The sequence below is a fragment of the Chlamydotis macqueenii genome, chromosome 1, assembly GCF_036417535.1.
Source record: "Chlamydotis macqueenii isolate bChlMac1 chromosome 1, bChlMac1.mat, whole genome shotgun sequence".
In the NCBI taxonomy this organism is placed as follows: domain Eukaryota; kingdom Metazoa; phylum Chordata; class Aves; order Otidiformes; family Otididae; genus Chlamydotis; species Chlamydotis macqueenii.
In genome coordinates, this window is record NC_141556.1 from 74,668,201 (window position 1) to 74,682,671 (window position 14,471).

Consider the following 14,471-nt stretch of genomic DNA (forward strand, 5'->3'; position numbering starts at 1 on the left):
TCCCTCAGACCCCTCTGCTGTATCCTACAAGCTCTGCTATCCAAGTGCCCCTGAATCATTTCTGTATTTAACCCACTCCTCAGGCAAGGAAATGTCATTATAGCACTCTCCAACTGACAGTCAGGTTGCAACTTGAAAGACTTTCCAAGAAAACTACAGCAGAACAGAACTTGATCTTAATATTGTAAAACCTAGCCTTGTCAATCAAAACTGAAAAATAAATTCCAGAAGATTCAGATAATTTTTCCAGCTTTCCATGCATACATTTTTTTTCTCTACTTACTACATAAAATATAGGCCAAAGTCTCCTTGTATACTCCCTACCTTATAGTTAGCATGGCTCTGTCAAAGTGCCAGCTTGATGTTGCTCCCCAGTAAGCGTAACTTGCACTCATTCTGTACCATGTAGAATTTTGAACCAGTGCAGATCTCACTGCAATGCTACTTACACACCTATTTGATCAACTTAAGACTGTTTCACCACTTCAAGCTAGCTTTAGGACCTAGGCTATTAGTACAGAGTGCTGCGGTAAGGACTATGGCAGGACAAGCAAAAATGTTGCTGTGCTGTAGAGACGTGAGCCAGTGGTCAACAAGAAATGTTTTAACAAGCATTATCAACCAGAATGATGTATTAGAACAGTAAGTCATAATTAAGGCCTGATGCCGAGTGCTTCTTGAGAGGTTTGGCATGGCCTTTCATCACTTTATCTCCTGAAAAAGATGAAGGAGCTTAGAACTTCTTGGGAGTGGTTCAACTCTTCTTTACCTTACAAAGAGGCAACGTGGCTTGGATGACAGAGAGCAAAAGGCAGCCCTAGGAAAGGACTAGGGACTGTTACTATCACTTGAGTTTTCCAGGGTCTCTGGTACTAATCAAAGCCATTTAATTTCCCTGACTCCACTGTCAACCAAACCTGAAGTCTCCAGCGGTTTTTGTCAGCAAGCTCGTATTTACTAACAGTCCTGTTAGTCATTCTCTGCAACTTGAGTTCAGTATGTTCCAGGATAAAATAGAGCAGCTCCTCACATAACTTACCACAAAGTAGTACAGTTGGATCAGAAAGCAATTTCAGTGACCTTTGCTGTTTGTCATCTGACAGGATAAAAGTCTAAAACTGCCCAGAAGATGAGCTGGACATGCATGAAAAGATACAGATTGAGCACGTCAGATTTTCCATTAGGAAAATAGGAGTTTTGCTGCCAGAAAGGCAGATGAGCAGAATAGTCAGTGCATCTTTGCTCCTCCCTGCATCGTTACTGTTAGCAGTTGTTTTGGGGAGGTTGCTTGCTATGTTTACAAGCTGTGCAGAGGGAAATAAAGTGTCAGTGGGAAAAGGCAAAAAAAAAGAGAAGGACGTTTCTGGCAGAACAGAGGTTACAGGTGCTTCACAGCAGGGCCCTGAGAATTTAAAATGGAAGAGCTTGCTGTGATAAGAGACAATAAGCTGTTGAATTAAGTTCAGCTAAGTGAGGGTATTTAACAGACAGCAGAATATGAAACAACGAAATGATTTCCATCTGACTTCAGGTCATACCTCAAGTACTGCAAGGCACCATGAATTTAATACACTTACACCAGCAGAGATTACCCCCTCCTCTCTCAGGCGTACCTCGGCTCTTAGGCGCTCTGACATCCTTGCACTGGTTTTCAAATGTGATGGACATTACATGGGGGAGAGAGAAACAAGTGACAGCGGAGGTAATGTCGCTCATTTCTGTCATTCAGAAATGATCTATGGCTCTCCCTTATTGTGGTTTTCCAAGTTTCAGTGTATGGCTCGCTGAGAAAACAGCTGAGCTGAGTAGCTGAAAAGTATTGATCCTACCGATCAATCTACAGTCTACATTAGTTAAAACCTTAGCACTGTCACTCCTATCGGAGACTCCTGCAGCTGGCCAGCTAACAACTGAAATCAGATTTTAAGCTGACAGGTGAGCCCTCTGCTTCTGCTGGTGGCTTATGAGGAAGAAGCGAGGGGCCATGGCAGCACTCACCTGTGAGAGGACTGGAGGGCAGCAGCAGCCCCAGTCCACAGCTAGAAAAGCGGGTACGCTCTGGGAAGTAAAACCTGTTCCTAGCACCCTGGCTTTGCAGCCTCTCAGAGGGGACAAGCTCTGATCCAAAATCTAGTCCAGTATAATTGCTTGTCAGACAAATTCCTCCCCATTGTATGTGTAGCTCTACCTGATTAAGGAGGGCCCTGGCAGCAGGTACAGGTCCTTAGGGATGAGTTTTTAACCCAAAAGCAAAAAGTTTTGTGTTGGGGGAGGGGAGGGAGAGAAGGGTTTAATGCTTCATCCTTCTCTGTATGAGTGTGTAATGTGTTGTAATATAACAACTTTGTTCTTGGCAGGCACGAAGCCAGATTTAAGCAACGTATGCTGGAACTAACAGACACGAACAACATTGCCTACTTATTTCTATCGGCTGCCAACAGATGGCTGGAGGTCAGGACGGTACGTTCAGTTTAGTCCCAGCCATGGTTTTGAAACCTTGGAAGCAAACAGAGACTTTGCCTGATGCAGAGAAGATAATAACGAGAATTAATCTCGCTATGAGATTATACACACTGTTCCTTAAAATAGATCGGGATTGTTTATGTTAAACCCATAGGGTTTTTTTCAGCTTTCTTGGCCATGAGTAAGAAAATACAAGTCTCCCTCATCTTTTGCTGTTGTGATGTCTAGCATCTGAAGAGAGTGCGAGAACAAACGTTTACATAACTTGAAATGAGGCTTTCTCTACTACTGTGCAGCATCTGCAGACCTGCCACAGCAGGAGCTACTTTCAAAGCAGAGCATGGCTTTTTAGCAGTTTTGTGAACTGTGCCATCATTCTGCCAGGGCTGTTTTAGACACCACTGAGCTTCCAGGTCCTGAGGTATCTCTCCAGCAACAGGTTTAATCCCACAGTTGTAATCTAACCCCCTCCTTTGCAGTGCCCTTACTGCAGCTGTGAGGCCAGACTGTTCGTGATTTTACAGTTCAATATCACGAAAGCTGGCAGAACTAGATTCCAACTGAAAAACAAATGACAGCAGGGCACAATGCAGCCACTGCCAGTGAGACAGGCTGCTGGCTTTCATGGGGGCTCTCCAGGGACAGCACATGAGGAGCTCTCCTGATCTGCAAGGCAAGAAAAGGCAAGCAAAGTCACTGTGATTTCCTTATTTATCTGACACTAAAAGAGCAGTGAATAAACAGAGAAGTGACCTGATTCTGCTAGACACAAATACTAACAGGCATGATTAATCCTCACATCAAAGGCTGTATCCTCACCTTCATTTCCCAGTACGCTCATGGAACAACAAAGTTGTGTTCCATTTCTTATGATGGCAAAACTTTCCCTTGTGCCTGAAGCTTTCAGCTGCCTACAGCATCCAAGATCAAGCTGAACTTGCTTCCAAATCAAAGACAGATAAGTAACAGAGCAACAGCCAATATGGGAATAAGCTGTGGCAATGCCTGTTAATGTCTCACAGTCTTAGACTTGCTTACATGCAGAATGAATTTGATCCAAGAATATGCATCACTTCATCATAGCATTAGAAATAATGCGATCTTGCCAAGGAATAGTTCATTTAGCTCTGCTTAATGGCACAGTGCTACTAACATCACTCAAAAGTTTGTAGGATTTAATAGCAACTGTGAAATCCTATCCCAACTGCTGATGGAGACTCAAGACCATTGTGCTGCTTCTTCCCTGTAGATGTTAAGTTCAAGTCTGTCATCTGCTCATCAACACTTTTTACAGACAGATGAACTAGGCAGCCCTTGTTTTAAATCTCAGAAGGAAAGATTCCAGGCAGAATATTGTCAGACAGGAGGAAAAAAAATGGATGGAAAATGCTAACCGTGTAATCCAAAGTAAATATAATGCAGGGAGCAGTGGGAGAGTGGGAATACCAGCAGTCTCATGAATCAGGCACCTTGACAACTACATGAGATCACATGTGGCACTCACTCCAAAACTGAGGTACACATCAAGAAGACGGGCTCAAGTTCCTGCAAATCTTGTGAGAAGTCAGATCTTTCTAATATAGCCTACACGGCAATTTCTGTAAAGCCAGTCATCACCATGCAGCAGAGCTGAGATCCTTCAGATATCTACCACAGAATCCCTCTTGAAACTCCAAGTGCTGTGGCAGAAGCAAGGTTTGAGAAGACCTGAAGGAGAGTTGAATTGATTTGTCTTAGTAGTAAGAACTAGGGATGTCATTCTTATGGCATCCTTATGATCCTTTTTTTTTTTTTTTATATGCTCATTAGATTTTTCTTACCTGCTCTTTTTGGGGTGGCCACAACAAGGTACCCTAGCCCAAATCGATTTGCAGAAAATACTGGCCTGTTTCCTTTGTGTTCAGCAAGATCTTTTAGAGTGTTTCAGGTTGGACATCACAACCCTTGACCTTTTCCAGGAAAAAAACAAACTAGAATTGAGGACTAGGTCATCGTAGAAATAATCATCAGTAAAGGGAACCTGCTCTGCAAGTAAATAAATGTTATTGATACTGCATTTTAATGTTTCCTAGAATGTTTCTCTTCCCCTCTCTCTCGTTCCAGGATTACCTCGGTGCTTGTATAGTTCTGACTGCGGCTGTCACTTCCATCACTGAAGGGCCTCACTCAGGGTTTGTGGGGTTAGGTCTCCTGTATGCCCTGACGGTATGTACCAAAGCAAAGTGTAAGAATTTTCAGACCAACATATTAATTTTATAATATTTTTAAAATACATATACATGGTTATCTTCCAGCTTTCTTAATCTTGAAAAAAACAATCTTGCAAACAATGGATTCGAGCCAAAGTTGAGAGAGTTCAGGGCAACTTGGACTTGCTTCAGGTTTTATGAGCCAACTAAAAAAACACAACTATTCCCAGGCCCTGCGTGCTCCCAAGCAGAGCAGGAAAATTAAAAATGCGTAAGAGGACCTGCTGTGCACTCTGTTTTGCACAACATAGTGTTGGTTCCGCCTGTATATGGCAAAACCTGCCAGAAAATACTATTCCACAGACTATCATAACCTGGGTAATCTTTAACAAAAGACCAAATAAAATAATTCCTGAAGGACCAGAAGCACCAGTTCTGTCTTTGGAGGGAAACTACTCAGATGCCCAATATTGTCCATGCAATTCTGAATGGATTTGGGGACTGGGACATTTGGGGATGGTAGGCATGGTTCATCATGACAGGTAGCAGTAGGAAAGCAGAGGAGGTGGGGTTAGGAACAAGATTTTGGTGGCATGCTGTCTGATTCATTTTGACTCTGTTGTTAGAACTGAGCTATTTGAGCTGGGTCATGGAGGAGGAACAGTGTTTTAGTGTACTAGGCTGTAAGAGAGGCTGAGAGTGCATCGTGAGCAGAGTGAGTACAATCACCACAGAGAGTAGAAATATCAGTGAATTAACCACGAGAGTGGGGACAAAAGCAAGATGAGGATAGCGGCAGGAAGAATTTTTTAAATCATGGCTGGTATGGCAAAAATCTGGTTACTTTACAGCCCTGATATGAGGGAAGGATATGGGTGTGGGTCTAACACCAAGATTTGGCTTTGCACGTAAATGCTGAAAAGCTCATGGTTACAACAGAAAGTTCTCGGCAGCTGCCTTAGGGTGGCCTTAGATCCCCTTCATGCTGCTGTTACAGCAGTGTGAGAATCTGCCAGAAACTGAGAGTCAGTCCCTGTGCTTCAGCTTCACTCTGAAAACATTCCTGGTAATCCTGCTTCATTAGCAGAGATCTAGAAGCGCCAAGTTGTCTGCACTATCTTTGGCGTCCTTGCATTTAGTCTGTATTTGCAAACAGATCGTTAGTGTAAATTAACCATGTGCTGAAGTTTGGCATAGCAGAGAAAAAAAATGCTGTAGTCATCAAGTGATTCCTACCCTACAATAACACTGATGGAACTTTGAATGCAGTTGGATCATTACCTGTGTCCCCTGACACAGGTCTCCATCTCATTTCTCTTTGGAGCTGAGAGAGGGCTGATGTTTGGACCTGGATGAGAGCAAACTGTTTGTACCAATATTCTGTTTACAGTAGATGCCCATAAGCTTATTCTCTCCCCTTGTACAAACACTGCCAACTCCCTTGCACAACGGCGATGAAGGTTGAAATAATGGGTAGAGCCTTTCCAGATGCCAGGCTCTGTTATCAAATCTGCCAGGTCTATGACTGCAGCCAGCCACTCCGCAAGCAGCAGTTCTGCAGTGTTTAGCTTGTCTGCAAGCGTACCTGTTTCCCTAATTTCCCAACTCAAAAACTGGGCACAGAATGAACAACAAAGAAAATGCTTCACACTACCCCCCTAGAATAACTCTGTCTTATTGATAAAGCAAGCAACTAATGATAAACCTGCTAAAGTGACAACAAATGTTATTGCTGAATCTCAGTGAAAATTATTTACTCTATGCCTATTGCATCAGTATTGGGCAAGCGGAAAAGAAGTGTGGTTGGGCGATTTATCCATAATAAACATCTTATTTGGCAAACTCAGCAAATCTCCCACAAATAAATGACAAAACCTTTCTCTAAGTGTGTTTGTCTATAGGATGTTTTCACTGTCTAAGTTAAGTTTCTAAACATTTATGCAGGCATGTAAAGTATCTCAGTTTTTAAAGGTGCTTGGCAATCAACTGTTCCTAATAAGATGAGGTTTTCTTTTTTATATGAGCACTTAAATACAGACCTAGGAACCTACGTTAGGAAATGGCTTTACAATTTTCAGCCTTAAATAGTCAGTCCTGATTAAAGATCAGCTTCTCTAAGCTGCTGGGTATTGTTAGACAACTAATTATCAACTACTACCTAGTACAGTTAATATCTTTACTTTATTAAATCCTTTTGATTACAAATGGGAATAAAAACCAAGAAGGAAATACCATTGAGCTAATAATACATTATCTCTCCTATATTTCTATGCTAATAACCTCATATTTTCCACAGAGAAAGATAAATTAATTATCTAAGTATGCATAGAAGGAGACAGAAATGAAATGCCCATCGAATATTTTCAATGTATTGGCAAATAGTAAACTTTCTTAATCTTTAGTTGCAGTCTTTGAAAGATTTGAAAATGCAATATTTCCAAACACTGCTTCCAATTTTGATTTTTTTTTTCTGTGTTTGTGTGCTTAAAGAAAATGCCTTTCAGTCCTGATTCCTAGATGCTGAGAACAAGAGATTCCCTTAACCAATCTTATCTTCAGACTCTAGGTATAACCTCTCCATAGTTCTCCTTCAAAAAACAAGGACGAGAATACTGAGCATTAAATTACTATGTCAGAGTTGTTTGTGTTGGAGCATGTCTGGCTTATTACATATTTGATGCCGTTGCATTGAGTCTTGAACTGTTGTAACGTCAATAAGAGACCCACTCTGCTGAGTCAGGCCAAAGACTATGACAAATTTATCCAACCTTTATTTGCAAACAGGTAGATGAACAGACAGAAGGCTGAACCCTGCTCTTGTTTTCATTTTGTGATGCAGATAACCAACTATTTGAACTGGGTGGTGAGGAATCTGGCTGATCTGGAGGTGCAGATGGGTGCAGTAAAAAAAGTGCACAGCTTCCTGAACATGGAGTCGGAGAACTATGATGGCTACTTGGGTATTGCACTCTAATATTTTTGGTTTTTAATGTGGGAATGTGAAAGCACAGTAGACTTGGCCATGTAAAATGTATATGCCTCATTGGTCAAAATCTGTTCTCATTGACATGTAGGAACTCTCCCATTCATGTGAGTGACAAGGATAGCCAAAAGCAGCTATGAGATATGTAACCCATGTCAGTCAACATTAAAAAAAAACCTACGAAATGCCCCGGAGACAGAGCATAGCCCTGTAGTAGAATCAGAAAGTACCAGGGCACAGTTATATATGAGATGAATGAAACATCCACGTACCTATTAAAAAAACCCCCAAATTATGGACAAAAATTAGACATGTACCATCAGTCACTTGCTTCAAAATATCTGATCTTTGCAACAAATGGGGACTACAGGATAGGGGCATGTTAGTAACTGGACCTCAACAACTCTCCCCTGAACTACATACTCCAGTTATTTCAAATTGGCTTGGACTGGTATTTTAGAAGTGCTTGAAGTGCAAGGCCAAAAAAGCTTGCAGGTCAGCAAGCCTCCTTGGAAAGTCAAACCCCTTAGTCTGGAGACAAAACCTGCCTGCGTATTTGCAAATCAGGATGAAATATGAGCTGTGATAATGTCAACAGCTTGTGTTCTAAGGCAGTAACACCATCCTTCCTTGCACTGCCCTTCCTGTGCTGCTTATGGAATGAAGAACACGTTAATGCTGTGCTGACATGACTTTGTTCTCTGCTCATTTGGCTTCTCCCCGTTTCATGGCCAAGAGCCACTTCAACATTCATGCTCTTGGCTTGTGTGTTGAGATCTGGAAACCAAGTGCTAACGTGCCTGCCAGGCAGTTCCCAGATTGCCTTTGGAAGGGAATTGGGACTCCATTTCTCAAGTGGCTTAGGAAGGTCCCCAGGCAGGAGAGAAGGGGAAAGGGGAATGCCATAAAGGGTGACCCTCTGATAGCATTCATTTTGATTTGATTTTCTGTAACTATTTCAGATCCCTCTCAAGTCCCCAAAGACTGGCCCCAGGAGGGGGAAATCAAGATCGAAAATTTGTGTGTTCGATATGAAAACAACCTGAAGCCTGTTCTTAAGCATGTTAAGGCATATATCAAACCAGGACAAAAGGTACCGTGTCAAGCAATTGCCTATTGTCCTCATTCTGGGGCAGATCCTCCCTTATTATGTTTTCTTTTCTAAGGTGGCAGAAGAGCAAGAATAACAACAATTTGCAGTGACAGCTATATACATTGATAGGCCTCTCTGAGGTCCCTGGGCATGGGTCAAGAAACTTACACTGGTGACATCCTATTCTTGGCCGAGATAATTTTTCCTTTTGAGTCCCACTTCTTTCCAAGTCTATCTCCTTCACATAGAGTGAGCCTAGGTGGCCAGATGAGATTAGATGGACACCAGACTGGAACTGGGTAAAAAAAAATCTCACATTTGAGCATATAGAGTCATTGGACTCCAGGTCAAAATATGAAGTTTCAAAAATGTTCCTGGGATGAGTCCTTATGATGCTGAGAGGCAGAAAAGAGAAGTGTGCTTGCTGTGCTCTTCTGTTTTTTTCCCTGGTGTCTGCCCCTGGCCATTGGGAAGGACCCTTCTTCTCACCAGTCAGGCAGTCCAGTCCAGCTTTCCCAGAAGGACTGCAGATCTGATTTACAGCTTTCCTCTATAACTAAGTAACATCTTGCTTTCTTTTGCAGGTTGGGATCTGTGGTCGTACTGGCAGTGGCAAGTCATCCCTGTCTTTGGCGTTCTTCAGAATGGTGGACATATTTGATGGTTAGTTTTCACTGGAGTATGATGTCACTCCTGACCTACTTCCCCCTTATTTCTTCAGAAGAAACAAGGAGACTTTTTAATAGTTTATATCCTGGCTCTCTGGCTCAGAAGATACTTGATTAGAATGGGGCTTGTTATGCCTGATCCTTCAAGTACAAAGTGTCCTATTGTGAGTAGCGCTTAGTTCTTCCAGGAAATGTTACGCACACGTTATACTTCTAATTTTTTTCTTTTTTTTTTGCATATGCTTTGACAAAACAATATGCCATTTTTGAGATAGGAGGAAAAAGTATGCAACCCTCTGGAGCCTCTAAATTTCTCCCTGAAGAATAACTGCATTAACTTATGATAACTGTCAAAATGTTAGGAGAATAGAAACTAGAACTTAACAAGTTCATTCCCTTGATATTTGGGTTTTTTTTTTTATTTTATTGTGATTTCCCACAACTACAGCAGAAAATGACTGCACGTTTTGGAAACATTTTACTGTGTTTTCACTCCTGCAGCATTTCACTCTCCCAGCGAATTGGAATGAACTGGTATGCGGCAATATGCACCCTGGCATTTATAATACATACACATGTACTGCTGCAGGAATATCGAAACCTAGTGGAAAGTCATCTTTTTGTTTCAAAGTTTTCCACGTTTCTAATTTAGCCGTTGTACGTGGAATGTTTGCTAGGGAAGGCCCAGTAAGATGTGGGAGGATAAGTAAATCTCATGCAGCTAATACTTGCTTTTGTTGTGGTCTTGTGCCTATATGTATCTATGGTAATAGGTTTTTGATTCATGTCTGAGATTCCTGGATATATAAATAGTGCAAGCAAACAATAGCTATATTTGTGGCCAACTTTAAGTTTCCTTCTACTTTAATCTTCTTTCTGTATCTTTTATTTTTCTGTTCCTTCTCTATCCCTGATTTTTCCCATTGGGAATGCCTAAGTCTTTTCTAGTCAAGCTCTGTTTATTCTTTGTGCATACCCCTCTCTCTCTCTCATTTAGACCCATATTTGGCCTCTATGCTGGTCCACTTCTGGGTGGAGCCCTGGCTCTAACAAAAGTTACATAACAAGATTTCGAGTAACTTTACTGGAGCCAGATTTCATTCATGTTGACCATCTTGGTTCCTTATGGCTCTGTTATTTCTTGGAATTTCTATATGTTCCATGTAATTCCCTTACTCTCACTTCTTTCTTTGTTCTTTAGTGTTTTCCTTTTCTTGCCCTCTGTTCAAACCACCTCTCATTTCTCTTCTGTCTTGCTTGGCTGCCCCTCATTACTTTCCTGGTTTCCCAGCTCCTCTCTAATTTACTTTTTACCTTAGGTCTCCTCATCTGCTCTTCTCATCTCCTTGAACACTCTGGGTCCTATAAAAAATGCATTCCCCTATTCCCAACGGGTACTATATTAATTTTTCCCTCAGTAATCCGCCTCATCTTCTGCTAACCTTCTCTCATGTCCTTATTCATTAAAAAAAAAGGAATTACTTAAGTTCATGCAGCCACTGATGTCTCATGCTGAAGTCTTATGACCTGATTCAGACTTTCTGAAAGTTTGAAAACAATTGGACTTTGCACCCTACAGATGAAATCTTGATTCCTCTGAACTTCTAATAAAAGCATAAGACTAATGGTAGTCCAATTAGGTGGAGATTAAGTCTTTCATTGGGATAGGGCCACATAGAGTAACCTGCAAAATGCAGTATCATGACAATTGGGAATGACAGAAGAGGCATATGTGCACAGCTTTGAGTACCCATGTATTTGCCAGTTCACGGTTAGGTTCTCACTGTTGGGACAGAGAACTATGATGAATCTAATGTTAGGTACTTCCCAGGGCTGAGTGCAGCTGCCCAGTGAAGTAATCCACAGAGAAATTGCAGAAGTGTGTCTGATGAAAATAACCTTTACCATTGATTCCGTTTGCCCTGGCCCATTCCTTCCCTATAACCCGAAGGAAGTTTCTGTGTCCGGGGAAAGGCAGTGGGGTCAGTAGTTCCTGGCTTTTGTTTGAGGATTCAAGGGAAGAGATTTCCTTCTGCCCCTCTCACCCACTTCTTCTTCCACAGCAGCCAACCAGTTTCTCTTGTACATTTCCCTGATCTCCCTTGCCTGAATATTAGCAGTTGCCACACACAGCACATCATAAATCAGATTTTCAGATGAGATCCATATGCTCATTGACCTGAAGTAGTGACTAGAAAAGGAAAAATCCTCTTACTTTACCAAGTATTCCAGCTATTGCAGCAACTTCTTGTCGGGGAATGAACTACTAGGTTAAGGAGTGATTAATGTGACTGCTTCCAGTAATTCTATGCTAGCAGAAGAGTATGTGGCTAATAGACAACCAAATACTCAAATAAAACTGAGCTGTAGCAACCAGCATGAATGGTATTAAAATGCGTTGGAGTAGGACATCCTCTTTCTCTTTCTGATCTACCTCTTGTTAAAAAGTTAATGCTACCCCATTCCTTCTAGAGTTTGAAGGATAGTTTTGGCTCCTGATGTATGGATTGCAGATACATACATGTGTTGTGCAAAATAAATGGTGTACAATCTCAAATTAAATATCTTCTGCAACCGTTAAAGTCAAGAGGAACAGAGAAAGGCATGGGACGTGGCTAATTACATAAGTTGCTCTTGTTCTTGCTCTGTTTGGCTATAAAGCTCAGGTTGCCCCTTAATAAACTATCCTTCTGGTGCTGTCATTAAACACATAGCATGGAAGCCACATATTTCCTTTAAGGGAAGGTGGAAGGAAAAAAAGGAGGGCAAGGCAACAGTGTCACTAACAAGCTGGGTTCCCTCTGGCGTGTGTTACTACATACATTCATCTTCCCTGAGTTTATATAACGGTGCTGAGAGATCACAGAGGCACACTGCCTCATCCTCTGGAGTCCAGCCCAAACGAGCTCTTTTCTCTTTCTGTCTGCTACCTGCAGATCACATGCTTTGTGCAATTCCCTCACATCTTCTGCATGTTGTTTTAAACAGGGAGGATAGTGATTGACGGAATAGACATCAGCAAACTGCCTCTTCATACTCTCCGTTCCCGACTCTCTATTATTCTCCAGGATCCCATACTGTTCAGTGGCACCATCCGGTAGGTGTATGCCATCAGCGGGTGACAAGAAGCGTTGCATGGTGTGTTTGTGATGGGTGCTGTCGTACAGGAAAGGAACGTTCCTAGCTCCGTCCAATTTGTCTACACAGTCTGTCCAAGGGAGGTCAAGTGACATACACAATGCCAAAATGTTCCTTTGCAGAAGACTGAATGAAGAAGAATGAACTGTAATTGCAGTAACAAGATTCCTGTTGTGCTTTTCTTTGCAGCTTTAATTTGGATCCAGAATGCAAGTGCACTGATGATAGACTCTGGGAAGCTTTGGAGATTGCTCAGTTGAAGAACATGGTCAAGTCATTGCCAGGAGGCCTTGGTATGTCAGAACCAAGTCTCTGGAAGCATAGGCCAATAATGAAATTATGCATGCATGAGCATGCACACATATAAACAGATACATGGGATCTTACACTCTGAACCATCACGTGGGAGTTGACAGGCACCCAATGAATATTCTGTCTCTATGCTAAAAAGAATATTCTTACTAGAAAGCTGAAGAGTACTCTGGTTTTCCACTCATTGCAGAAAAATCCTGTAGCACGTCAGCATCATAGTGGGGTGATTAGTCAGCAAAGAATTAAAAAAGAGCAGTTTTACCTCCACTTCTTCAGCAGAACCTGACTGCCAGCAGAGCTGTAGCTCTTGTGTAGACCACTGACAGAGCATTTTCCTTATCATTTCAGATCTGGTTCACAAAGGAAAGTCACACATTTTCTTTCATATTAAGTGTATCTCATATTACTAAGAAAATATCCTGCATCCTACCAGATTTGCTACTTGTGCCAACCATTTGCTTAATGATATATTGTTGCTTTCCCAAGAAGCTGTGCTCACTTTTCTTGGTATCACTCCGTTACAGTGTTCAGTCAAGATTCTGCTTATTGGCTTTTGCAGGGATTTTGCTTGACCCTAGAATAGTGCACAACCAGAGCTTTCATGGTGCCCGTTCAAAATCACTGGGTCCTGACTGTGTGAACGTACAGCATTCCAGTGGTGTGACATTCAGAGTAACTGATTTTATTACAGATGCAATGGTAACAGAAGGAGGAGAGAACTTCAGTGTAGGGCAAAGGCAACTCTTCTGTCTGGCCCGAGCCTTTGTCCGCAAGAGTAGCATTCTCATCATGGATGAAGCCACAGCATCTATTGACATGGCCACAGTGAGTATAGCAATTAGCACCATCAATGTATGGATATACCAGGAGAGGAGGCATCATCTTCCCTACATGTCAGCCATGAGATCTCTTTAGAAGAAAAAACTGACAGCTTTTTTGCCTTTCTCTTGTGTTTGGTTTCAGCCATTTCTGTTGATGTGTTTTGAGGCTTGATGCCTATGGTGAGGGGTAAAAAGACAAAATGAAATGTTTTAGAAAATCCCCTGTGTGTCATTTTATTACTGATAAATTGGTGCACAGACCAGAGATAGTATGGAACATGATTCTCTCTTATGTGCTTGAAGACACATGAATTAAAATGTAAAAGGATGAAGTAACTGAAGTAAGCCTTTTCCTTTGATAGGAAAACATTTTGCAGAAGGTTGTGATGACTGCCTTTGCAGACCGCACAGTTGTAACAATAGCAGTAAGTATTGATGCCAACAAATACTCTCTTTCCTCATTACATTAGGCAGTTAATCTTGCCTTTCACTAGTTAAACATCGCTGTATAAAACTAGAAACTCAGAAAAAAAAAAAACCTTTAACACCAGGTCAGACTACTCCCAGATACTAGAACAAGACACATACTATCCATCTGAAATTTTGCAGTAAATGTTATCTTGCAAGTGGGCCAAATGAAAACACTCAGCTCTGGAGAAGGACTTTACAGGGAACTTCAGCATCTACACTGTCTCCAGTAAAATGTGAAGCCATTCTCACTAAAAAATTGAAACCAAACTCAAGGGTTAAACCACTATTTAAAGTTGCATCAAAACATAGATTTGAATTTTGCCTCTGAAGTCT

The 14,471-nt window shown here is 41.6% G+C and overlaps 1 protein-coding gene across 4 annotated transcripts in view; it reads left to right on the forward strand.

Moving 5' to 3' along the window:
* Positions 1-14,471, forward strand: part of ABCC9 (ATP binding cassette subfamily C member 9) — a 73,543-nt gene that overhangs the window by 55,591 nt on the left and 3,481 nt on the right. For all 4 annotated transcript variants that reach the window (XM_086756786.1, XM_086756793.1, XM_086756802.1 and 1 more), the window contains 9 exons: positions 2,358-2,460; positions 4,567-4,668; positions 7,492-7,612; positions 8,598-8,728; positions 9,313-9,391; positions 12,385-12,493; positions 12,724-12,827; positions 13,538-13,671; positions 14,030-14,092. In XM_086756786.1, coding sequence (XP_086612912.1) covers positions 2,358-2,460; positions 4,567-4,668; positions 7,492-7,612; positions 8,598-8,728; positions 9,313-9,391; positions 12,385-12,493; positions 12,724-12,827; positions 13,538-13,671; positions 14,030-14,092 — 946 coding nt within the window. The remainder of the gene's footprint in view (positions 1-2,357; positions 2,461-4,566; positions 4,669-7,491; positions 7,613-8,597; positions 8,729-9,312; positions 9,392-12,384; positions 12,494-12,723; positions 12,828-13,537; positions 13,672-14,029; positions 14,093-14,471) is intronic.